The sequence below is a fragment of the Ostrea edulis genome, chromosome 3, assembly GCF_947568905.1.
Source record: "Ostrea edulis chromosome 3, xbOstEdul1.1, whole genome shotgun sequence".
Classification (NCBI taxonomy): domain Eukaryota; kingdom Metazoa; phylum Mollusca; class Bivalvia; order Ostreida; family Ostreidae; genus Ostrea; species Ostrea edulis.
Window position 1 is genome coordinate 30,706,545 of NC_079166.1, and position 26,319 is coordinate 30,732,863.

Genomic DNA, 26,319 nt, shown 5'->3' on the forward strand with positions numbered 1-26,319 from the left:
AAATCAATTCATCAGAAAAAGAAAGTGGGGGTCCACATTAAAATGCAATTTCTAACATATACCATTCTCTCTACCAAGTGTACCTTTCAAAATTCTGGAAAAACTACATGTAAATGTGTTGTTATAAAACCATTAATAAAATTGTAAAACAATTTGATTTTTTTTTCATGAAATTTCCTAAAATTTCTCTGTTTTAGTTTGTAGAGAAGTGCAAAAAGGTCATCTCTAAAAGAATCATAGAATGCATCTAATTCAGCAATACACATACACCAATACCTAGATAATCATCAGATTAGAATTTCAGATTACAAATTCACTTTTCTGACTACTGAAAAGGTTCCTAATTTAATTCAGTCAAGTAATTTTTTTCTAGTATATATAAACTTGAGATATTCAATGTATGTATGCATAACGTTTTTAAAAATTGCACCATTCTGTAGATTGAAATATAGTTCCTAATACGTTTCATAATTACATGCAACATGTATGCATACTTATTAAACAATTACAGAAGTAAACACATCATTGACCATATTACTTATTTGCTCAACATAATCATTTGATTATATAGCAGAAACAAACATATTTCAGACAACAATTTTTATTTTGCTTCAGGTGGTTCAATGACACTCTTAGGTTTTTTGGACAAATATGAGGCAATATAACCACTTAATGGAGAACCGTGTGACCTTTGTTTTCTGCATTTCAATGCCTGCTAGTTATTGGTGAATTCCACTTTCAGCAATTCTTGAAAAGAATGTTTATATCGGCAGATCATGAGAAATACTCTCATATTTGGAGATATACATATCGGCTGCTGTGTCCATACTTCATCTTCAATTTGACTTGTAAGAATGTAAAACTTATATGGTACCAATTTTGATGATTTCAATTTTTTTCAATCATACAACATTCTTGCCTGATGAGGCTTATGAGAGTTTTTAAATTGATCACTGTTCGTTTTCTTCGCCTTCTTGCAAGGATAATATTGTTGAGTACTATTATCTGTGCTTCCTGTAGAACGACATGCAGAACTGTTATTGTCTGTAAGTATCTTCTGACTCTTGATCAGTAAATTCACGGTGTTGATTGAGCAAAACAGTAACTCTTCTGTGTTCCTTTTCTCTTGGAAAATTCTGTATGACCTGAAACATGGAAAATAATATTTTTGAAACTTAATTAGCGATTTATCATACCCAAAATCTTGCAGCACTACAGTAAGGCCACAATAAAATGTGTGCTTCCGGTTTCCCTTTTCGCTCCCGACCCTAAATATTTTTGGATGATATGCATGTCATCTTCACAAGTCAAGGGTTATTGATTCGTTACCACACACTAACCCTTGACATCAGTCGCTATATAAAAGTTGGGCTCAGTAGACCATTACCGAATCTACTATAAATAAAACATCCAATGAAGTCACTGCATCTTGTTATGGTGTACATGGATACAAACGACGCGATCTCATATTGCAGTATTGATAAACACACGCAATTGTAATACCTACACCACTAATTACGTTTACTTATAGTAGATCAAGTTTGGAAACCTTTGTGTTAAGATAATATTCCTGAACCGATTGAAATAGCCATAACTGTGGGTATCAATGCACGTGTTCTTATTTGAATCCCTCGCTTCGCTTTGTTAGAAATATGACCGCATTCTCACTGGTTCCCACTTTTTTGTGAAACCAATCAGAACTAGACCAACGTTTTAATAGTCACTGATATCAAGGGTTAGTGCGAGGTAACAAATCAATAACCCTTGACGTGTGGAGATGTATACATGTATGAAAAAGAAAATAATCCTCAATTTGAAATTTCTATCTCTGTGCATTCGAGTTTCTCTGATGTACATTTTACTACTATTGATCTTCAAAATGTGTGAGAAGTATGTGTAATGTATATAACTGTATTGAAAGTAAATCAAAAACTAAGGAAAATTAGGAAAGGTTTATCTACCTACCCTTCCTAATTCCTTAAAGAGTGAAATAGGAAACACACATATTTTATTTTGGTTTAATCCAAAGTTAAATACCACCTTTTTGAAACACCTTAAACTTCACTAAATATGCAGCATTTGTCTAATATAATGTACAAGATGAGTTAAATAGTAATTGTGAATATCTAGTACATTAATATCATTTATGAGTCTGCGACTCTTGTGAAAATATTGTATATGAATTAAAAGATTTTTCTTGCACAATCATACAAGTATTCCATTGTAAAATTGTAATATAATAAACACTGAATTAACTCATTTGCATGTACACAGACCCAGAAGTAGAGAGAATATTCTTCCTGTGACCAGGCAACCATGCAAACAAGTACTCGTCCTAGACAAGTAGAAATCGATTCAGGAAGAGTGAATGCCATAGTACACTCGTTATTAGTGACAAGTAAGACTATCTGTAATTGGTGAATTTATTGATATTTAAACTAGTTTCAAGTCTGAAATACCAGTTTTATTAATTATAAAACTGAAATACATGAATAGAAGTATAAAAATCAAAGATATATTGGATGAAACAGAAACTGTAATGTCTCGCAGATTTAAATTTTTTTTGGTTATTCAATCCTTCCACTACAATTTTTCCCAATGTTCTGAATAAAACTACTTACTTTCTATGTGTACGTTACTACCACAGTAATGTCAACATCTGGGAACCTATCTCCACTAAACATGCTAAAGTGCATTTTACATACATGTTTAAATACATGTATAAAGATATATAAAATAAACTGTTTTCGTTCATAAATTAAAAAGAAAGAAATTTTAATGCTAAATAATTCATGTGGTTATGTGTATATACATTCTGATATTCAGTATAATGTTCTGATATTTTTACAAAAGCAATATATTTTTACATGTTCATACACCCATATTTTAATCATGTTTATGCATTTTGATATAATATCAATAATTTGTTATTATTGTTCAGGTTATAACTCAACAAGAGTGTATAACACTCTATCGTGTCATCGGGTAATTCCTATTTCAGGAGTAGATTCTAGTGTAATGTCCTGAGGAACATTTTTGATTGTTGCGGGTAGAGTGGCTAAGTTGAAAGAGACTATAATAATGCTAATAATGTCCTTTATTTAACCCTTTCTCTACCGGCACATTTTAGAGGTTTTTAAAGACTAAATGACAATATCTTTACATCGAATAAAATATGCATGTATCACAATTTGGGATAGGCATATGACATATAATTTTGTTAGGAATTGTACAGGGAATAATTTCTTATAAAGTTTGTCAAGGTATTCCATGACCTCAAAGAGGTCTACGGGGTCAAAGGTCATATAAGTGCACATTTTTGCAATTTTTTTTCTCTGACATATATATATTACGACCCTTCTCACTGGATTAGAGTCAAAAATAGGAAATTCTAAATGTATTAGCTGATATGCCTTGGAAAATACTACAAAAGCATCACAATCAAATAAATCAATTTTATTGACAAACAAATATTTTTGGTTGCTAAGTAACAACACTTATAGTACAATTGTGACCATGATTTGCCTTTCTACATACATTAAACACAATTCAAATATAATTACATTGAATGCTGATTAGTAAATGTCACATTATTTTAAAAATATAATCTTTAAATAAATCTTAATCATTTTAAAAGGTTTTTAACAAAAAATATGGTGAAGAGAATTAAGGTCAAAGGTCATAAAATGGCAACTTTGTACTTTATATACATTGTACATATCCATCATTTTCTAATAATATGACGTTTTGCCATTAGGTTCCACTAAATAGAATAAATATTGCAATATTAAAACAAAAATCTGAAGAAAAAAAAAAAAGAATTTCTTAATACTTAGCCCTAAATATTAATGTATTGTCAGAGCTTTTGAATGCTCAATTGGATCTGTAAATGTTTGCAATTGTCAAGGCCCTCTGAAAATTACTAGGATGCATTTAATTACTTATGAAATTTTATCAGAGGTAATTGTAGTACACATCTAATAAATGTGTTAGACGCACAGCAAGATTAATTTTCGTAAAGATAATCTTTTTATTAGGCATTTTATTATTCGTTTTAAACTGGAAATCACTGTCACAATATCGGTACTTGAAAACTAGTAATACCTGTACAATTCCTCTTCAGTGAGAGGATGAGGACTTCCTTGTGAAGCATAATGACAATCCTTCCCCCGAGATATGACCATCTCAGCATAATGGTTGGTGACAATACAAATGGAAAAACAGCTTCATAAAATCTGCAGTTTTCTGAATAATCGGGTCCCATATCTGAAAGGAAATTGCAAATAAAATCAGTATTGGCCACCTTACCTTATTTGTCAGCATTTAGAAAACTTGTCATACCTTGTAATTAGAAACAGAATAATGATTTTCCGGTGTTTTTTTTTTTTTGGTCTCTTTTTGTATGTATGTGATACCTAGTAATGCAGTAAAAAACGCATTTCAGTGTATCATGACGCCATGATTCCATTTGTAAATGTATTATCTGGATTTATTTATTATTATTTATTGTTAACCAAATATATGCAGATTTAACCCTATATTCAACCTCAAACAGTCATACCAACTGAATGTCAGGTTGACACTCTGAATGAGCAGGTTTCCCTGTGTCCTTCACATCAGCATCCTTCCATCGCATGCCTGGATTTGCCAGCAGACTGTCACTAGCGGACGATACCTGGGAACTTCCCACTAAATATTGGGATGTCAATACCCTTTTTAAAAATGAAAAGAAATTAGAATTAAGAATTGTTGGTTTATGTTTTAAAGCAAAATATAAGTTTCATGGTAGCAAGGGACAGTTTTGCACTTAAGGACATGCGGGACGATGTGACCAAAAATAACTCGCCAATGAATATTTTTTCTTTTTTTCATGAAGCACCATCAGGATGTCTTGTACAATGTGTATAAATTTCATGGCCACTTTCTAGGTATACAAGGGAGATAATAAGCTTTGAATTACCCCCCTTTTCGAAAATTGTGAATTTTACAAGATTATTCCGATTTTCAATTCAAAAAAATAATTTGATGGAATTTTTATCTATATCTTTTACAATGATTTTTAGAATATATGTAAAATATAAAATATATAATAATAAAATGCTTAAACATAACCATATAATAAGAAATTGGGAAAATTTAAGGATTTGGGGTCGAAATTGGTTCTCAAAAACAGGGAAGTCCAGATGCTAAATGAAGCACTGCTCAAAAACTTGTCAATGAATTTTTTTGCAAACACTGCAATTAAAAGCTATTCATATACCCAACTTCCTGTAGAAATATGAAGGGGTGAAGCTAATCTTGATTTTGAGGTAGGCGTCCTTGAAGTTATACATTGATATGTTCACTTGGGGTTAGGCTTGGCGAGATATTTGTTATTAATAACTTTCAAGGTTATATTCTTTTCATGTACACATGTACAACTACTGTTAAAAGTAATGGGGGATGGGACAGTCTCAATTTATTTGCACTACAGAATTAAAAAAAAAGCTCATTATCAAAGGAGGGGGGGGGCAGCCTAATTATTCGTGCCTGTTTTGGAAACTATATTTGTTTTGAACATATTGAAATATTTAGAATTTTCATAATTATGGAACAAAAATTGAGTTAATGGAAACAAATTAATTTTTTTTTAAAATATACATGTATCTATTAAACATGGCTTCGAACAAAACGTCTAGTCTAGCTCTACACAATACGTCTTCTTTCAAAGCACGGGTTAGGTCTAGTTAACGTCAATATGAGCTACTACTTCCTTTACTAGATCAACAGCATTTCCGTGGCCATGGTAGCTAGTGTCGCTTGACTCGATCGTCTCCATGCTATTTTTCAAGGTATTATGTATCGCACATGTTGTGACTTTGCACCTTTTTCTTTTTCACATGTCTGCTTCTCGCATAAATTCCGACGTGTGTCATATTTTTTAAATTAGTTACAATTTCCGCAGCAGTGTTTCGTAAAGTTAGTAAAAATAATTTGGAATATGACATAGTTTCAGAGATAAAGCGTACTTATATTTACATGAAAATGTTTGCAAAAATTAAACATTCCTAGTATGGACGTTAATTTTTGACCAAAAGTAACGATTGTCGTCATAAGGAGGAGGGGAGGGGGGTATTTTTCGCAAACAAGGATCGATTATAAAAGCACCTGAATAGTTTGTACGTTTCCCAAGCAAGATTCGGAGAAATGTGTGCCCAGTTCTAGTTTCACACTACTATTGTAAATATCAACAAACGATCATCATCTTACACTTGCACTGAGTCATTGTTTACAGACGGTTGACTTTCTTTTTGTAAATGCCTAGAGATGCAAATTGCATGTGCATGTAGGAGCGATTTCGGTGAGTTGTAGGCTATACTATCAAAATTATTGTGGCGCATACTATATATATATATAATATATGCAATGTATATATATGAAAAAGAGACTTGTAATCACTATGAAATAAAATGAAAATTATCATTTGACAAGAATTCAAACAGATTGACACAAAACACTTGACAGCGGTAGCAAATTACAACAAAATATGATGACATTTTCCCCGCGATGCAACGTCGTGACGTACTTTTTTATTATGACGTCGTATAGTGTGTCTGTACAGTATTGTGATTTTTCTCGGGAAGCTTAACTACGCTGCGTCCGGTTCTAAATTTATAATAAATTTGCAACCATCACGTGATCATCGTCCCGCATATCCTTAAGTACAGCTCAAATTTATTTAAAGATAGAGATGTCCTGTATTTGAAGTGACATTTGGTAGGGGATTGCGTACGTACATGTGTTAGAAATGAATGGAATATTTTATTATACATTGCGAGTGTAGCAGAGTGCGTAATGAAAAAAAGATATGCATGATGTAGGTGTCAGCATTATGCCTGGCATATACATTGGGGGGGGGGGGGGGTACTGAAGAAATTCAGGTTAAAACCTACAGGGTCCAGCGAAAATACTGCAACTCTGAGGGAAAGTATGTGACCCCAGATACAAAAGTAGAATTGAACTGGTTCTTCATGGTACACAGTGTCTAGATCCCTTTGCATGGTACTCTGATGGGGTGTGGATTTAGTCGAAATTAGAGAAAATCTAGCCAAGATCATAGCTCATAGCATACCAGTTGTACCAGCATGTATGGAATACATGACGTAATTTATGGTCATAAGCTACTCAGTGTATATAAAATACATGCATTTGGATAAAAGAGAAAATCTATATGATTTTTCATTAACCTGTCATAATCAGACTTTGATTGATGTTACGTACATGTAACCCCCCCCCCCCCCCTCCACCCTCCATTTCGGTCCAAACACACATTTCGTTTATATTTCTGTTACAATATGAAGAAAATAATTCAAATTATGATAATAAATTATATCATTACAATGACGTAATATGTGTTTTCCTAGCAGATTGTGTTTTCTTTTCATAGAAAGATAATTTTTAATAAACATGGAAAAATTCTGGAAAATAACCCTCTCACCAGCGGCCATGAATGCCCAGTCTGATTAAAACCACCCCCATCCCCCTTCTCATTGTACACTAAATCCACCCCCTTATTACGCTCGAGCGTCAGGTAAGGAGAGAATTCTGGAAAAAGGGGGGTGTTAAACAGACGGATTAATGCCGGACCAGGACAGATTAAATGAAATGAGATCTTAATAAACAATTGGATGTTATTCACTTGGTTTGGATATCATAAAATATAAATATTTTTTTTCATGAAACGACAAATTATGACATCAAATCGCGTTGATTAATCGTGAAATTTTCATAACATAACAAAACCGCAAAAAAAAAAAATGCAGTCGTCCTATGTGGCTACATCAACTTACATGTACATGTTTATACTGAATGCATGATCGTTTGGGTCATCCTGCAACAGGCGATCCAGGGCATCTTCTTCTGACATCAGGTCGTTAACGTTTTAAAGATGTAAAATACAAGCCTTCGCTGTGACAGTTACAGTGAAGCTGTGTTGTTTTCGTTGAAACGGAAACACGTGTGTTCCCCGTGTACACTTTCAGAAAACCCCGCAGGGCCCGCGATCCCGATCACGGAAAAATGAAAGTATAGGCCTATAGGCTGTATGCGAACTTCTTTTTAGTTTTATTTGTTTGGCAGGGGAAATTATTACTATTCCGAACAAATATAATGTTTATATTTGAATTTGAGGTATTTTATTTATCTTTCTTTCTTTTTTAAAATTTACTCTGCCGATGTAACATTCTCAATAGGTATTTTATGAAGTTACATGTAGGTTGTGTAACTGTTATATACCAATATTGGTTTTATGCTCTCTTTTTTTTTAAAAAAGCAGAGAATACCTGCCTGATTATTTCATACATATGTGTATATTGTTTTAGTGTATCAAAATGTACTGAATTTACTAAAAGAGGACAATAAAATTTTTATAGTTTTCGTGCGACGCGCGTCGATCGCTTTTATAGCGACGACGTTTTGTCGCTAAATTTAAAGAAAACAGCTCAGCATGTCCCAATTTCATTTTATCGTAATATGAAAACTACCGAGAATTATAACACGAATAAGGGCCCATCAAAATTAAAATTTCCTCTACTTTTACAGGCTGTATTTACTTTTCCCTATTTCCATATGCAAGGTGAAGATAACGAACAGTGATCAATCTCATAACTCCTACAAGCAATACAAAATAGATAGTTGGGCAAACACGGACCCCTGGACACACCAGAGGTGGGATCAGGTGCCTAGGAGGAGTAAGCATCCCCTGTTGACCGGTCACACCCGCCGTGAGCCCTATATCCTGATAAGTTAAACGGAGTCATCTGCAGTCAAAATCAGTGTGCCAATATATATATATATATAAATATAAGTAAAACGCCGATATGTTTAAACATTGAAAAATAAAATCGTAAGAAAACGTACATGTGCAAAAAATTGTTATTTTCTTATAACTTTGCCAGGCATTAAAAATAATTTTTATATCTTCTGAAAGCAGGGAATATATGCATTTCAAAAATATAAAAAAATATTGAATTCATAAGGAAAATTTAAAAAATCATATCGAGGGGGAAAATGACCTTGCGAAAAAGCGTTGCGTCATATTTAGACGAAGCCATCCTTCACTTTAAATGCTTTTTTTAATCTAATGGCTTTACTTACTTTATTGATTTTTACATAGTCAAAACATAGAGAACATTTCCAAAAATATGATATATAGATCATATATCTTATGACCGACCGTAGTTTACAAAAATTTAGAGGCACTCCTTTTGCGTTGCCCTGTTTTTACGCGCCACCGGTCAAATTGACCGGTACGGTAGAGAAGGGGTTAAACAGGATAGCACAATTAGTTTAAAACTAATTGAGCACGTGTGTATACACTGTGCATACACAAGTGAAACATAAACATATGTAAAAATCATCAATAGATACACACACATACATATGATATTCATTTTCTTTAATTTGTTTAGAGTTACGTCATACCTGATCCAACCATTAATTACATAGGCCGTCTCGTTCTCAACAAATGTTGACAAAGTGTAGGGATTGCCTCTCATTGTGGTTTAGCGTTCTGTGTTGTGGTCTGGGTGACAGCACCTATCTTTATTTCCCCTCCATTTTAACCCAAATTTTGATCGATGCTTTTGACATATTCTTAGTCTCAATATGCAATTGTTCACGGAAATATTACAATTCTAAACAGCCAGTGAATTCTAATAGATGACGTCAAAATATTTCCTCTCCAGGAAGTTCTTCAGAGCATTCTAACAGTCGCAAGTGATGAGATACTTCTGTCCGATATGCATATATTTAAAATATATGTCATTCACAAAACACAGTGTTCGAAAAACCGCTGAAATCACACATCTAATGCAAGGCAGTATGCATGTTGCGTCTCCTCGCCAATTTTTTTTTATCTCGTACTTGAATAACGAGCGGTATTACGGGAGATAACTCTTCGAAACATTATCATGATCTTGTAATAATTTTTTCATTATGGTACATGCTATTCATTTTTATGTTTTTCATTTTTCATTGATCTTATAATATTCATTTACATTACAATTTGTTTATTACCAATAAAACAACCCATATAAATAATGTTTAGATGAAGATATCAAGTAAACAAGATATTGGTTAAACTCACTATGGTCATAATTTCAATCACTTAATATATTAAATATGAAATGCCATCAGTAAATTTTATGTATTTGTTAAAACCTAAATTGATTCTTATAATTTATATCATTACATGGAATTTCGATCTCTATTTAAGCTGTACTGCTGCACCAAACATGCATATTTTATCTGTAATTCGAAAGTTTATCTTGCATATGGCTTTGTTTGTAATTATAGATAGATGCAATCAAAGCAAATCATTACTATTCTTTAAACTTAATGCATATTTTGATGATATAGCAAACAAATCTTTAAGTATTGCAATCATTTTATAAGACCTCAAACTTCCATATTTACTGCTAGGCATGAATGTCAATTATTGGTATGTATCAAAACCAATTATTTCTAAAAATTAAACACATGAGGAAATTCCAAAGTACATTTTTCATATAATGTTACACCCTAGAGCATAAAAACATATAAGAAAATGGAATGTCCTATGTACCCATCTGCAAGGATTCTTTTCTCATCCCCTTATGTCAATAAACATATGTGTCAGACCTGATTTGCGTCATTAAAAATTATTATGAATTAACTGATTTTAAATTCGAAAAACGTTACCTTGATATGTTCTAGAATTCTGTTTGATTGGAAAATACTAGCTTACCCTTCATTCATTTTGATAAGGTATTTCGATCTTTCTCTTGATGCTTACTCCTCCTATGTACCTGACCCCACCTCTGGTGTGTCCAGGAGTCCGTGTTTGCCCAACTATCTATTTTGTATTGTTTATAGGAGTTATGAGATTGATCACTGTTCGTTATCCTCATCTTTCGTTGGACCATTGTTCGGAACGATATTCAGCAATACCCATAATTAAATATGGATTTTATCAACATTTCAAAGGTTAAGATTCCTTGATACTAGACATTTTATAATAAATGAAAAGTGAAGAGAAAGAACAGTAACTCATGCACAATCAAGAGTAGGACAAACACACCCCTTGGACATACAAGCGTTTATACCACAAGTGAGAACATGTACATGTATCTAGACAAAATAAAATATACAAATTATAACCAGGGCAAAACGGACCATCTCGTGGTAAATATATGAAAGATGTCATTTTACTTATCACAATAAAAGAATTTAACTTGTTACTGTTACATTGAAGTTTACGTCATCAAATCAACTTCAAAGAAAGAAAATGAAGACAAGGAAGTAATCTAGCAAGTAACATTATTTTGAAAGATAAATGATTGTCACGCAGGGATAATTGACGTACACCCAAATGATATTATTGCAATTAGCTTTTTCTTCTTACTGTTGAATGAATAGTTTTCTTTGTGAAAGGTGAAGAAAACGAACAGTGATGAATTTCATAACTCCTATACGTATTAAAAAATAGAGAGTTAGACAAACACGAATCCCTGGGCATACTAGAATCGGGTTCCAAGGAGGAGTAAGCATCAATTGTTGAGCTGTCAAACCCGCCGTGAGCTCTCTATCTTGATCAGCTTAACTGGGGTATCTTTAGTCGAAATCAGTGTGCCAAAAAAACCGACCTAACAAACGGTTTTAAACAAGTCAGACAACATTTGACCCAATGATAAGTTGTATTGGCAAAGTGGAGTGTTACAAAGACCATATAATTTGCGAAACACTGCCTTTAGAAATATCGTTGAAACCCCTGCACCATCAACTTGTTTGTCAGTGGTTTGTCTTATTTAACAAAAGGATCATACGAAAAACAAGCTCTTGCGCATCAATTCAGTTGCGAAATATAAACACTACATATTGATAATTGAATATTGCTACATAAATATGGGTAGTTGACGATGGAGAAGCTGAAACCATCCTGTTTATTAAAAAGTCGAGTTGTTAATTTGTCGTTAATATATATTTTTATTAAAATATCGAAGTATGAAGCAGAAGTGGACGGCTCTGTGGTGTCTTTTATTTCGAGTTCACGTGAATATATCGAATCGAGCTATGAATGAAAATCATTATCGTTAATAAATGAAACTTTTCGATATATATGAATATCGCATTGAGGGCCACAGCAAGATTTTATTTCCTTCTTACGTAGATGTTTTTGATAAGTCATACTTCATCAGAATATAAAAGGTCAACAAAGGAGCACAAATCATGTTCATATGAATTATAACAGACTGTTGGAAGACCTTATCAACAAATACTACAAAAATATTATCAATTAGCAACTCCGGCATATTTTTAATTTCATTATCATCGTGCTAGTGCGTAAGATCAGTACTTGTGCGTGGAAACAGAGTGTTAAGGAGAAAATGTATATCCAGCAATGTATCTTTGTAAGGGTTTTATATAGTTTAGACATCCAGTATAGGTACAGTAACTTATATTCATTCAACCCATTGACTGGGATATTAAATGTGTCTAAAACTGAAGTATGGATTAAACAAAATTATCATTGAAAGGGCTGTTGGAGTATACATACGATTACCAAAAATGGAATTAATGCCAAGTTGGTTTTAAATACAGTTGTAATAATGAGTCTTACAAACAAAGACAATGTTGTTACAAGCTTTGTCAGCTTGAACCAAAAACGCATCCCTCATGCAAGCAATCTAATTATTTTATCACTTATAGTTTATCGAACAAAGAAGGATAGATGGTACGTACTTTTGTTTTGATGTGTCTAATGCGATATTTTGATATTCCTCTTATAAATTTAATCCATTCTGACAATGTTATCTTCACAATTCATCCAGACCTTTTTTCAAAATTAGCCCATCGTCTGACATTCTCTTCGACATAATTCATAATAAAGTCGCCAATTGAAAGACAGAAGTTCTCTATATCTAGGGCATTTTAGAATTGGGAATTTGAGTTCCTCATTTTCAATTATATCAGCATCACTAGTATTGGCATGACCAGTTTGACAATAGTTGACAGAAGACGAAGGACAAGAACACGTAGGTAAATTAAGCATAACATGGTCTACATATAGGCACTGCAAATATTTATAATCCAAAAGTCTAGATGCAATGGTAGTATATTTGTAGAAACTGAGGGTGTAAAATTGAACTTGAAATAAGTTGGAATACAAGCCTGAACACGTTTATGATGAAGAATGTTGCTTTTCTTCACAACTTATATTCCTTTGTTTGAAAATTTGAGCTTTAGGTACTCACGACATGATTCAGAAGGAATATCATCCATGACCCACGGTGGTATAAAAAGGATATTGGTTTTCCTTGGTATTGTATTAATCTTTTTGTGACATTTTGATTTCAGTATTTTCATTCTGCCGACAGCATATGGATATGGAGGGAGTCCATATAAAAGCGATGACATTCAAATCTTGCGATATGCATGTTTTCTTCGATATTTTACGCGCCATTATCTGTGACGTCAATGCAACCTCGAGCGAGAAGATTTGAAGACAGTTGTAAGCCATTTCATGAACAGATTAGATTTAATTGACAAAAAAATATCACATTAAAGGCTTGTAAATAATACTACATTCGGGTGTTTTGTGCCGTTTAAGGGTGTACTTGCTGTCAGTAGAGAGGATTTAGACTGTTTATTTTTCAATTTTCGAAAAAAAAAGTATGAGGGAAAAGATGTGAATATTTTTGTCGGCACAACAATTTTGCCATAAAAATCCCACTAGTATTTGTCCCTGTACTTTTTCAAAAAAGCACTTGGACGAAGACGTAGATAAACTGCGAGAAAATGGTTCTATTGAAGCTAAGCACTGTTACATGTAGGCCTACGGCTATACACTTCAATATCAACACACACTTGTACCAACAGATCTTCACCTTGTATATGTAACAACATATCTAGGCAGAATTTGTGCTCGCAGTTTCTACCAACTGGTAGTTTTAAAAACAGTTAAAGATCAACTAGTTCTAATTGTAACGGCGACCGTTACATACATGTATGTTCCCCAAACCTCCCCCAATTAAAATGTGATGTCATTGTAAACCTATAGAAAAATATCATTTTATTATAGCCTTTAATTACATGTAGTACGTTTAATATGGTCATTTCGGTACCAAGAAATGAAAAAAGTAATACACGTGCACACGTGTATGATTCTGCACTTTTGTTGATATCATTCAACAGACCTTTGTATCTTATACCCACAGTATGAATTTCATAACGTTTCCATCAAATATAAGGAAGTTATAGTGATTTTAAATTCGTCCAATCAAAATTCAGCACAGGTGTATGCACGTGGAGAACAAGAATTTTAACTAGATCAATTTGAAAGGAATAACAAGACGCATATAGAACTACAAGATGAAAAGAATTTGATAAACAACAAAAACGTTATCGTCCTTTAAAAATTAAGTTTTGAAAGACGATGCACGTGCATGCACATATGTGTTGACATTTTTATTACACCAATATCTAGATATACATAGTATCTACCTATGCTGTGAATATCAACAAATTCGTTTCATTCATAAGAGAGTTACATATGTTTTAGTATTATCCAATGAAAATGAAGCGCACGTGCATGCGCATGCAGATTGGTAATTTTGACCATGCACATCAGTTAAGGATCTCAATACCTATCTCTGATATGAATATCAAACTATTTTAATGAACAACAAAAAAGTTAGACTGATTAGAAAGTTAGTGTACGAAAATTTGTGATGCACGTACACGCGCATGCACGCGCATGAAGACAAAATGATTATCATTTTTCACATATCCAAATGCTACACTATCATCCTATCAAGGTTTCATATTGATCCTTTGTGAATTTCGATTTAAATTTTTACCAAAATTGCAATGCACGTGTACCCGCATGCATGCACATGCAGACAAAATCGTTCTGCACATCTACAAACGCTATACTATCATCCTGGAAACTTTCATATTGATCCCTTTTGTAGTTTCTGAGAACACTCCCGGACAAAAAAGTACAGGAGAAAAAGAATAATAATAACGAGCTATAACTGTGTTGGGATGCCAACACAAATGTGTCCGAACACCTCCCCATGTCAGAAAAGGTTTTTGATGCTACATATGGACTTATAATGCTCCAAAAGTCCTAGAAAGTAAATAAGGATAAAATCTGACGCACTAGATTTTTGGCCGCCATTTTCTTCAATGGCAGCCATTTTGAAACATTCGAAAATATATAGGAAGGAAATATTGATGCTAGAAAAGAACTGTGGACCCTCAATTGACCCCATAACCCAAATGTAGTAGATATTTTAACACTATCAAATATTTCGGTATATGGCGGCCATTTTGAAAATGGCGGCTCAAAAAAATGTTGATGGTGGAAATGGACTCGGGGTCACAATATTACCCTAGAAATTTGGTTGAAATCCGACAACTTTGATTTTTTGACGTTTTTGACGGCCATTTTGAAAATTTGGAAAATTGATTGCACCCCTCCTTGCGACCCCCTATCAGCTCACAAAGTTTGTAGTGGATCTGTCGAAGCACTTTCATCACATCACGCTGACAAATTTCTCACTAAAGAAGAGGAATAATAACGAGCTATAACTGTGTTGGGATGCCAACACAAATGTGTCCGAACACCTCCCCATGTCAGAAATGCTTTTTGATGCCAGATATACACTCGGGATCCTCCAAAAACCCTAAACTAAACTTGGTTGAAATCCGACGGACTTGTTTTTTGGCCGCCATTTTCTTAAATGGCGGCCATTTTGAAACTTTTGAATACTGATGCTAGAAATGAACTGTGGACCCCTCCATTTACCCCAGAACCCAAATGTTGTAGATATTTTAACACTTTGAAATATTTCGGTATATGGCGGTCTTTTCGAAAATGGCGGCTCAAAAAATAATTTTGATGGTGGAAATAGACTTGGGGTCACCATATTACCCTAGAAATAGAATTTGGTTGAAATCCAGTTTTTGAAATTTTTTGGCCGCCATCTTGAAACGGCGGCCATTTTGAAAATTTAATTGCACCCCTCATAGTGACCCCGTATCAGCTCACAAAGTTTGAAGTGGATCTGTCGAAGCACTTTCACAAAATCACGCGGACAAATTTCTCACTAAAGAAGAGGAATAATAAGAAAAAGAAGAAGAAAATAATAAGAATAATAAGAAACGGAGCAAAAACAATATGTCTCTGACACTTTGTGTTCGGAGACATAATAATAAGAAACGGAGCAAAAACAATATGTCTCCGACACTTTGTGTTCGGAGACATAATAAGAAACGGAGCAAAAACAATATGTCTCCGACACTTTGTGTTCGGAGACATAATAATAAGAAAAGTGAAAAATCAACAATAGAATAATAGAAGGGTCTTCCGCTGAAGACGGAAGACCCTAACAAGAGAGGAAAAGAAACATAAGAATCACTATAAGGTCTTCCGTTGAGACGGAAGACCTTAATAATAATAATAAGAAGAAGAAAATAAGAAGAATAAGAAACGGATCAAAAACAATATGTCTCCGACACTTTGTGTTCGGAGACATAATAATAATAGAGGAAAGTAAACATAAGAATCACTATAAGGTCTTCCGTTGAGACGGAAGACCTTAATAATAATAATAAGAAGAAACAGAACAAATGCAATATTTCTCCGACACTATGTGTTCGGGGACATACTAAGAAGAAACAGAGTAAAAACAATATGTTCCAAAACTATTTATGAGGAACATAAATATAATTGAACTTTCAATTATAAATAATGAAATATTATGCATGTATTTTCTAACGTTGAATTAAATTATAATTTTTAAGGAATGCGTACGTAACAATAACAGTACGACGCTACCACTTCCTAATAACATGCAAATTAGAAAATAATGATAAATAAAATTGCTTTAATAGAATAATTTAAAAGTATTGTAATTTTCACCTTAAATTTGATCATTTATATATCATTTTTTTTTCGAAATGAATTCGTGACAGTAAGCATAGGCCTAGTTCTCAATGATACACCATATCATAATTTAGGCCTATCCAACTTATCCTAAATTAAATTTAATAATAATTCCACTGTTTATTTTAGAAGAAAAAAAACACCAACCACGCTAATTACAGATTTTTAAAGGAATAGCTTTACCAATTAGTGTTTAGACAACGATCCCAAGTAAACATTATACTCGCAAATGCAGAGTTCATACTCGCTTTCCTCACTACATTTCCGGATGCTATTTCTATGAACTGGTGGCTAAAAAATATAACACTTGGGGAATTTGTCAACATCGAAATAAATGTTATCCATGGTAAATAAGTTGATCAACGAAAGGTCGCATATGACGTCACTGTATCACATGACTACCTAACTAATGAACTAGGCTTTTTGAAATAGGGGCTTAGATTTAAGTCCGTAATGTGGTTAATTATGGCAATATTTCGGCGAACAAACTATTACAATTAATCTCTATAAGCATATGGAAGACAATATGCATATAATTTTGTATACTTTGAAAACACGAGATGTGTCCTATAAGAAAGTGTACTCTAAAGACATTTACTTCTTCTGATCTCTGTTGCATTTGGTCATCATTGATATGTTCTTGCTGATTATTAGAGGTAGGTTTTCCATCAGTCATCATCAGAATACGACATCGGCGAATGTCTCTTGATCGACGTCTTAATTCAACTAGGGAGAAAAAATACGTATCCAAAATATAAAACACTCAAATTTTATTTAACAGAAATCACTACAATGTAATAAACCGTCTTTGTAATGTCAGTATTTCTAAACAGAAATTTTGAATACGGTATTACCTTTCAATTCATCATTGATTTCTTTACATTTCCGAAGTGCGTAAGAGAGCGGAGTGCATCCTTTCCAGGAATCGTGGCTGTTCAAAATATCTGAAATGAAAACTATATATAGTCAATGTAATTAAATTTATATTTTCTTAAAACGTTGCAATGGAGAAGGATCTGCGTTTCAGGTAATGTTATTGACCCTACTTTCGTATATATATATATATATATATATATATATATATATATATATATATATATATATACATTCGACCACTAACGATAGCTTGACAAAGAATTAAAGATCAATCAGGAATAGTTTTACTGAGGCATATTTAGATTTTAAGTTCACAAATGATATCAATCCATTATTGAAGCGTACTTGAATTGCAGGCATTGATTCATGAAAAGTTTAAGTGTATTCCAAATATCAGCATTACAATATTGTAGATCCTATGCATCCTTGTCGTTAAAACATATTTTCTGTGATGCTTTAACATGGTTCATGGATACCACAACCTTCGATTATGCCACTTTGCTCAAAATGTACCGAGAGCCTCATTATCATTTCTATCTTTAAAGAGGACATGGTCACTTTAAACCAATTTTCACGTTTTTTCTTATAACACTGGAGTCTTGTCCACAGTTATAAAATTGTCCAATGGCAAGTACGGGTTCTTAGAAACAGAAGAGGTGTGATCAAGTAATTACGAGATGTTGACCGGTCACACACGTCTGCATGCATATTTAAGCATATTTCACTTTGACTATTTTTGTCAATAAATTTCGAAATCTTCGCATATAAATCTTTAAAAGATATTACATTTAATCATATTCACTGCAGAAAATGGTTGATTGGTTAATTGAATATTGTTTAACGTCACTCTTGAGAATATTTCATTCATATAGAGACGTCACCATTGCCGATGAAGGGCTGCAACATTTAGACCTATACTCGGCGCTTATGACCATTGCGCATGAAAGGATATTTATTTTGCCACGCCTGCTGTGCCACGGGACCTCGGTTTTTGCGGTCTCGTCCGAAGGACTTCTAGTGGCCTCTTACGACAAGCAAGGGATACTGGGGACCTATTCTAACCCGGATCCCCACGGGATTCGGGAAAATGAATAGCCTGGCAAGAACTATTATCGCGTATGATAATGATAATACAACTCGGCATTGAATAAAATGTACCTCAACGTATTTCATTGTAAATGCTTTTGTAAACACTGATTTTGACTGCAGATTACTCAATTTACCTAATTAAAGAAAGAAACTCATGGTGATTCTGACCAGTCGACAGAGGATGGTTTCCTCCTTGACACCTGGTCCCAAACCTGGTATATCCAGGGGTCTATGTTTGCCATACTTTTAATTCCATGTTATTCGTGAAAGGTGAAAATAACGAACAATGATCAATCTCATAACTCCTATAAGCAATACAAAATAGATAATTGGGCAAACACGGATTCCTGGACACACCAAAGGTGGGATTGGGTACCTGGGAAGAGAAAGCATCCCCTGTCGACCTGTCACACCCGCCATGAGCCCAGATCTTGATCAGGTAATCATTCTTAGTCAAAATCAGTGTACCAATAACGGCTTAACAATCGGTATGAAACATGTCAGGCAGAATTTGACCCAATACAAACAAGTAAATGCAACAGGGGTATCAGTAGTCTCGATTAAAGTTAGCATTTTGCAAAGTCTATGGTTGTTATAATATATAAATTGCCAACACAACCTATCATTGGGTCAAGTGCTATCTGAACGATTGGTAGGCCGTTCTTGGCATACTGATTTTGATCTTGATCAGGTAAACCGGTTACTCAGCTTAGGTGATCAAGATATACTGGCTCACGGCGAGAGTGATCAACCAACAGGGTATTCTTACTCCTAATAGACACCTGATCCCACCTCTGGTATGTCCAGGGGACCGTGTTCGCCTAAGTTTTTAATTTGTATTCCTTATTTTATGAGACTAATCAATGTTTGTTATCTTCACCTTTCATATACATGTAAGCATATCGGATTCACAGTAAACAATAGGATCTAAGCAAATCATTGTTAATTGAAAACATGTAAAATGCATTACATTTGTTTCCAATGTGCCGTAAATAAGTATTTATCAAATAAAACTCACTTTCTATGAACTCTGTATGTCCATTAGGAGTTTCAACTTTATAAATGTAGTGAAGCACTCTTTTCCCAAACGCAATCACAGATATGATTTCATCGTAATTGTCTCCATCACTTATCTCTGAAATGATCAGCAATGAAAAAGACATTTACATTTATCAGTGTAATATCATATCGACATAGGAGCTATGCTACTGATCAAAGGTTATGGTCCTCACATGTTCGTAAACAAACTATTAGGCAAAGCGGTGTAAAAGGGTAACAATAGGGAACAGTAATCAATCTCATATGAAGGATGTAGAATTGAGAACGGAGCATACACCATTTGCAAAATGATCAACATACGAGAGATAAACACCATATGCAGGTGATGATGGAAAATTGCTTCTGAAATGCGGGAAGTTGATGATAGAAAAGGGGAAGTCATCCCTTTCTCATAACGTTAAGTTGCTATTTTGTTGTTAATGTTAAATGAAATATCTGAGTCAGAAGCAGATGTGGGAGTATTTGTGGCGTCTTTTATCGAGTTCATTGGGGGTATATCGAATAGTTATACAAATGAAAATGATTGCTAATAAATAAAACGCCTTCTGAATGTCAAGTTCAAAGCCACAACAAACTGTTTTTCTACCTCATACGAATCAGCTAATAAAAAAGTCCAAGTCGTGTCGATGCAAATCTTGCTTTAATGAAATAAACGCTCAAAATAAGATTATCAGAAGTTTAAGCTTAATCGTTTAAAAAAGTATTCTGAAAACATTAAAGACAATAAATTGTGTATACAAATTTGGATAGTTATCTAAAGCACAAAATCAAGTAATAACATGTTATAACGGTGTTGGGATGCAAACACAAATGCCCCCAAACACTCCCGCATGTTGGAAATGGACTCGGGTGAACATTGTGATGCAAGATATGGACTCGGTATAAAAAAAACTATAAATACATTTTGTTGAAATCTAACAAACGGGATTTGTTGGCAGCCACTTTGGATTAGCAGCCAATTTGAAATATTTGAAAGCATAGCATAAAGAAATTATGATGCTGTGTATGAACTCAAGACCCTTCATTGACCCCGGAACCCACATCTCATGGAAATTGTAACAATTTGAAATATTTCTGTATATGGCGGCTATTTACAATATGATTTGGCCGGCGATCATGTTGAAAATTGATTTCAGCCCTCCTTATGAACCCTATCAGATCTCAGTTTTAATCTAATCTTTTGCAGCACTTAAATGAAATTGAGCGGACATATTTCTCACTAAAGAAGAGGAATAATAATAATAAAAAAAAGAATATTAAAAAAGAAATGGAGAAAAACTATCCGTGATAACAATAACAGATAATAACAAAAATAATATAGCGCCTTATCGCGCCTTACAAAAGTAAAATGAGGTATAGCACAATAAAACACGATTAAATGAAATTAAATGGCATACGGTTTTATATCTACGAAATTATCAAAATAAAAAAACCATTTTGGATTTATCTATGTCGAGCACTATGCAAAGTATTAGAAATCATCGAAATAGAACATTAAGAAAATTCTAAAATTTCCATTACAACGGTCTTTCAAAAAATAGAAACCGTGTACTGTCTAAGAAGCTTAAAAATCAGGGAAAGCAATTTCAAAAACGTGAACATCGGGGGCATACTATGAAGAAGTAAGAGAGCAACTTTACGAATATTCTGGACTTTACGGCACTGTATCTACAACCTTATTATTCTGGATTGGTGATGATATACGTTCATTTATCAATTTATGAGCGGTTTTCAATCGATGTTTGTATACTTTATATTTTTTTTAGGAATACGTTAGCATGAATTCAAGAAATGATTCCAAATGAAAGTAAGATATGAAATTAGTGAAGATTCAAAATGGGAAAATAACAGAATCAAAAATAGAAATAAAAACAGCAAAAAATGGTATGTGAAAAATATAGTGTGTATAATGGATTTTTTACTTGGTGAAAAATGAACAATTCTGTTCTTTAGAAATAAAAAAAAAAATGATTCAAGCACTTTTTAAACTTCACACCTCCCTTAACAATTCTATTTTAATACTTTTCGCCTATCACCCCCTCCTCCCCCCCCCCCCCCCCCCCCCGGTTAAACAAGAGTATCTGCTTTCGCCACTAAATTATGAAAGTATTCTTTTCCATGAAAGGCGAATATAACTACAGCGATCCATTTCATAGGCAAACACAAACCCCTGGATATACCAAAGGTGTGATCAGTTGCCTAGGAGGAGTAAACACCCCCTGCTGATCAATCACACCTTCCGTGAGGCCCACATCCTGATCAGGTAAACAGAATCATCCCGTGTTAATATCAGCCTGCCAAGAACGACCTAACAATTGCTTTGTAACACATCAGACAGCAATTGATCCAATGCTTTTTTGTATAGGTAAACACAACTATTTTAACAACCATAGAATTGGCGAAAATCTGATTTTAATCGAGACTATTGAAATCCCTGCACCATCAACTTGTTTATCAGTAGCCTGCCTTGATTAAAAACTGATCATACTCAGAAATAGTATTGCATGTTGAATCGTTTGAGATATATACACGCCATATACAGCTGTTAATTGAATGTGGTTGAATACTATTACATAGATATGGGAAGTTGACGATGGAGAAGCTGAAATCACCATGTTTGTCATAACGTTGAGATGTTAGTTTGCCGTTAATTTCTACTTGTAACAAAATATTTAGATATGAAGCAAAAGTGGACAACTCTGTGGTGTCCTTCACGAGTTTAAAGGCATTGTTGATAGATAAATATGTAATTGTCGAATCGAAGGCCACTCCAGGAGAGTTATCATCTCAAATAGAAGTTTTTAAAATAAATTTTGCTATATAAGAATATAAAAACCGAAAATCGAAGCAAGCTACTGACAAACAAGTTGGTGGCCCAGGGGTTCCAACAGTCTCGTTTAAAATCAGCATTTTGCAAATTCCATGGTCGTTATAACGATCTAGTATGCCAATACAACCTATCATTGGATCAAATAACTGAAAGATCCAGAGGCCATGAACACTCATCAGTAAGTGATAGACTTAAAAGAACGTTTAAAAGAAACATGTGAATTAGCAAAAAAGGCATTACAGAAGTCATTACAGAAGTCCACTTAACGTTACAAGAAATACTACGACCTGAAAAGAAAGTCACGTTCGTACGAAAGCCAAAAAGGCTCATTCAAGATTCGAATTTAAAATACCAGATTCCAAATTCAAAATACGACATCCGAATTTCGAAATTCAAAATCCAAATTAACCAATCAAAATGTAGGTCACAATAGATGAAATGGTATAGGGTACATGTATATAAACTTAAAACATGAAAGAAAGCTTATTATTCTAATATTTTTCACCTGACCCCACCTTTGGTGTGTCCAGGGATCCGTGTTTGCCCAACTATCTATTTTGTATTGCTTATAGGAGTTATAAAATTGATCACTGTTCGTTATCTTCACTTGCATGTTTACCAAACAACAAAACATTTCTTTTAAAACTATAAATGTTATATGATGCATGCTTAGCATGGAGACACACGTAGTTATGGGCGTGAGGGTCAAGTAGTTATCTATCATATATAAACAATAGAGGAAATTCAAAGCAAGAATAAATATTTTTCTCCGATCTATGTTCTTTTTACATTTTGTAGCTTCCAGGAAGCTTTACTACATGTATCATTATGACAGAATGCTAATATATCAACGTTTTAAAAAGTATCTTATTCCACTGATTCATATCATGGGCAATATTTTGACATCATAATTCATGTCATTATATGCAAACAGGCCTGCCAGGTTCATATAAAGTGGGTGGGGTGGAACCCGGTCGAATACACCTCAAATTGTACACTTTAATTGAAATGGAATCGAAGGTTATATGAATCATATTAACTGATGATAACCCGTAGCAATGACTTCTGATTTTAGACTAATATATAGGTTTACCCGCATACCATTTTTTTCTGCTTGAATGATCATATATGATCATATTCTTATGATTTATTTTACATGAAGATAACTATCCATGTTTGAGTTAATAATGACACAGGTGCATGGGTTCAGCCCCACCCCACCCCGTGCCCTACATTACTACCCGAATAACCTACTTTTGTTGATTTAATTATTTTTGCTGAAAATTTCTCTAAATGCATGCCTCATTGTCTTGCCTATATGTTTGTTGAACATCTCTTTAATGGATATAAACATTGTTTCGCATACCCCAAAAGTCCAAAATAACTCAAAATAAGCCTTTTTATTGAATACCTTTAATATCCAGTGAGGATATTTATAAAAGGGGCTGATTTTGATTTATTTTTGACTTTCTGGGTAGGCAAAACATTGTTTATATCCATTAAAGAAATGTTCAACAAACATATTTATAACTCAACTCATGTACTTATTCGAGGGGGGAGGGGGGGGGGGGCACGAACCCAAGCACCTGTGAACTGCATGTATGGAGGAAAAATTACAATGTAATTGACGGTATTGATTATCGATTATTTAACCAGACCCGTAGACAGCCGGCAATTTCGAAAAGGGGGAGGGGAGGGGAGAACTAACTGGAAACAAACCACCCATTTTAGTGTTTGACCAAACATCCCCAGGCACCTCAAGTATCGACACTAATACCAACACCACCCATCACCCTTCTTTTGATATTTTTGTTTGTTGTTTTGGTTTTTTTTTTGCGGCGATATTTTCTCTGAAATGTGTGCATTTCTTGTCTATCCTATCCCACTTTCGATTTGTATAATAGTTTCACGCTTTTTGCAAGCTTTAGAGATTTGCCTTCTACTGGTATAACAAATTGTGTTCTATTTTAAATACACATGTAGTAATAGCAGGGTTCCATACTATATCACCCCCTAATAAAGAATTAGGAGGTGATATGGTATAGACCCCTACTATTATTATATTACAGACAAAATTACCGGTTCATGTGGTACGTAGGCTGATATAATATGAATCAGTGGGATAAGATAATTTTTAAAACATTGATAGATTAGTCTAGAATCAATTGTTGGAGGTGTATCATATACGATTTCACTTTGAGGTATATTATGAGGTGTATTCGTCATTATTTGACCTGGTTATCACATGTAGTGCAGAATTAATATGTGGGAGCTGGGACAATTTTTCTGTCCCCTTCCTTTCCCGCTTTCTACGGGTCTGTTTGCATGCTAAGCATACATCAAAATATGTATAGTTTTAGAAGAAATGTTTCGTTGTTTGGTAAACTTATTAGAAGAATAAGCTTGCTGTCATATTTTAAGTTTATATGTATGTAGTTTTTAACCTTTAATCTATTGTGACCTACATTTTGATTGGTTAATTTGGATTTTGACGAATCTGGTATTTTGAATTTCGAATCTCGTATTTTGAATTTCGAATCTCGAATGAGCCTTCTGGGCTTTCGTACTTTCGTTTAGTGTTCAAGACAAGGTCTTAATCATCCTCCCTACAGACAACAATAAAATATTCATGTAATGGGAATGCCTATTTACCATTATTTCTAAATCTGGTATGGTTGAATACAAAGTAGATCTTCAGGGCAAAATCTAAACTTTCCTCGCCAGCCTTTTGAAGAAATATGTCGAACGAGAAATAATTACGGCTGAAGTTTTTATTTCTTGTGCCGTCATAGAGGAAGACGCATTTGATAATTCATATAGCAAGAAGGGTTTTCCTTTAAAGATACCGCCTGCCGAAGTTAAGGAAACATTTGACGACATGCATGTTGACTAGGGTTTGGCTAAACAGCAATAAGAAGACGTCAGATAGTTTCTCTCAGAATTCAGAGATACTACATTGGATCTACCTAATCTTACTCATTTAGCTCAATATGAGTTTCATCTGACAACTACACATCATATCCGCAGCAAGCCATATCAGATTTCATTTGCTTTACGTGATTCCGTTAGGGATGAAATCAAGAAAACGATCATGTTGGACACTATAGAACCGTTTGAGACTCCATACTCTAACTCTATTGTAGTTGTCAAAATTTCTGATTGTTACAAGCGAATATACATTGACTTCAGAAAGCTAAACAATATGAGTGTGTCTGATGCTAAACCAATGTCAGAGCCCCAGGAAACGTTTGACATGATTGGACAAAGTAAGTATTTTACAATTGTAGAACTATGTAAGTGGCACTGGCCAATTCCTATGAGGGACGAAGACAAAGATCTCACATAATTTGTCACCCCAGATGGTTTGTTCAGATTCTAAGCCATGTTCTCCGGATTATTTAACGTTTAATCGTATGGTGCATGTTCTGCTACGATATTTAAAAAAAATACCGATATTTTCATTGACGACATTTTAATTCATTCTGAAACTTAGAAA

General features: G+C 33.9%; 1 protein-coding gene across 1 annotated transcript in view; it reads right to left on the reverse strand.

The window, feature by feature from the left end:
- LOC125674936 (uncharacterized) overlaps window positions 1-26,319 on the reverse strand; it is a 224,920-nt gene that overhangs the window by 13,345 nt on the left and 185,256 nt on the right. The window contains exons 9-11 of the mRNA XM_056160865.1: window positions 19,953-20,069; window positions 17,824-17,913; window positions 17,568-17,695 (exon numbers count right to left, since the gene is read on the reverse strand). Coding sequence (XP_056016840.1) covers window positions 17,568-17,695; window positions 17,824-17,913; window positions 19,953-20,069 — 335 coding nt within the window. The remainder of the gene's footprint in view (window positions 1-17,567; window positions 17,696-17,823; window positions 17,914-19,952; window positions 20,070-26,319) is intronic.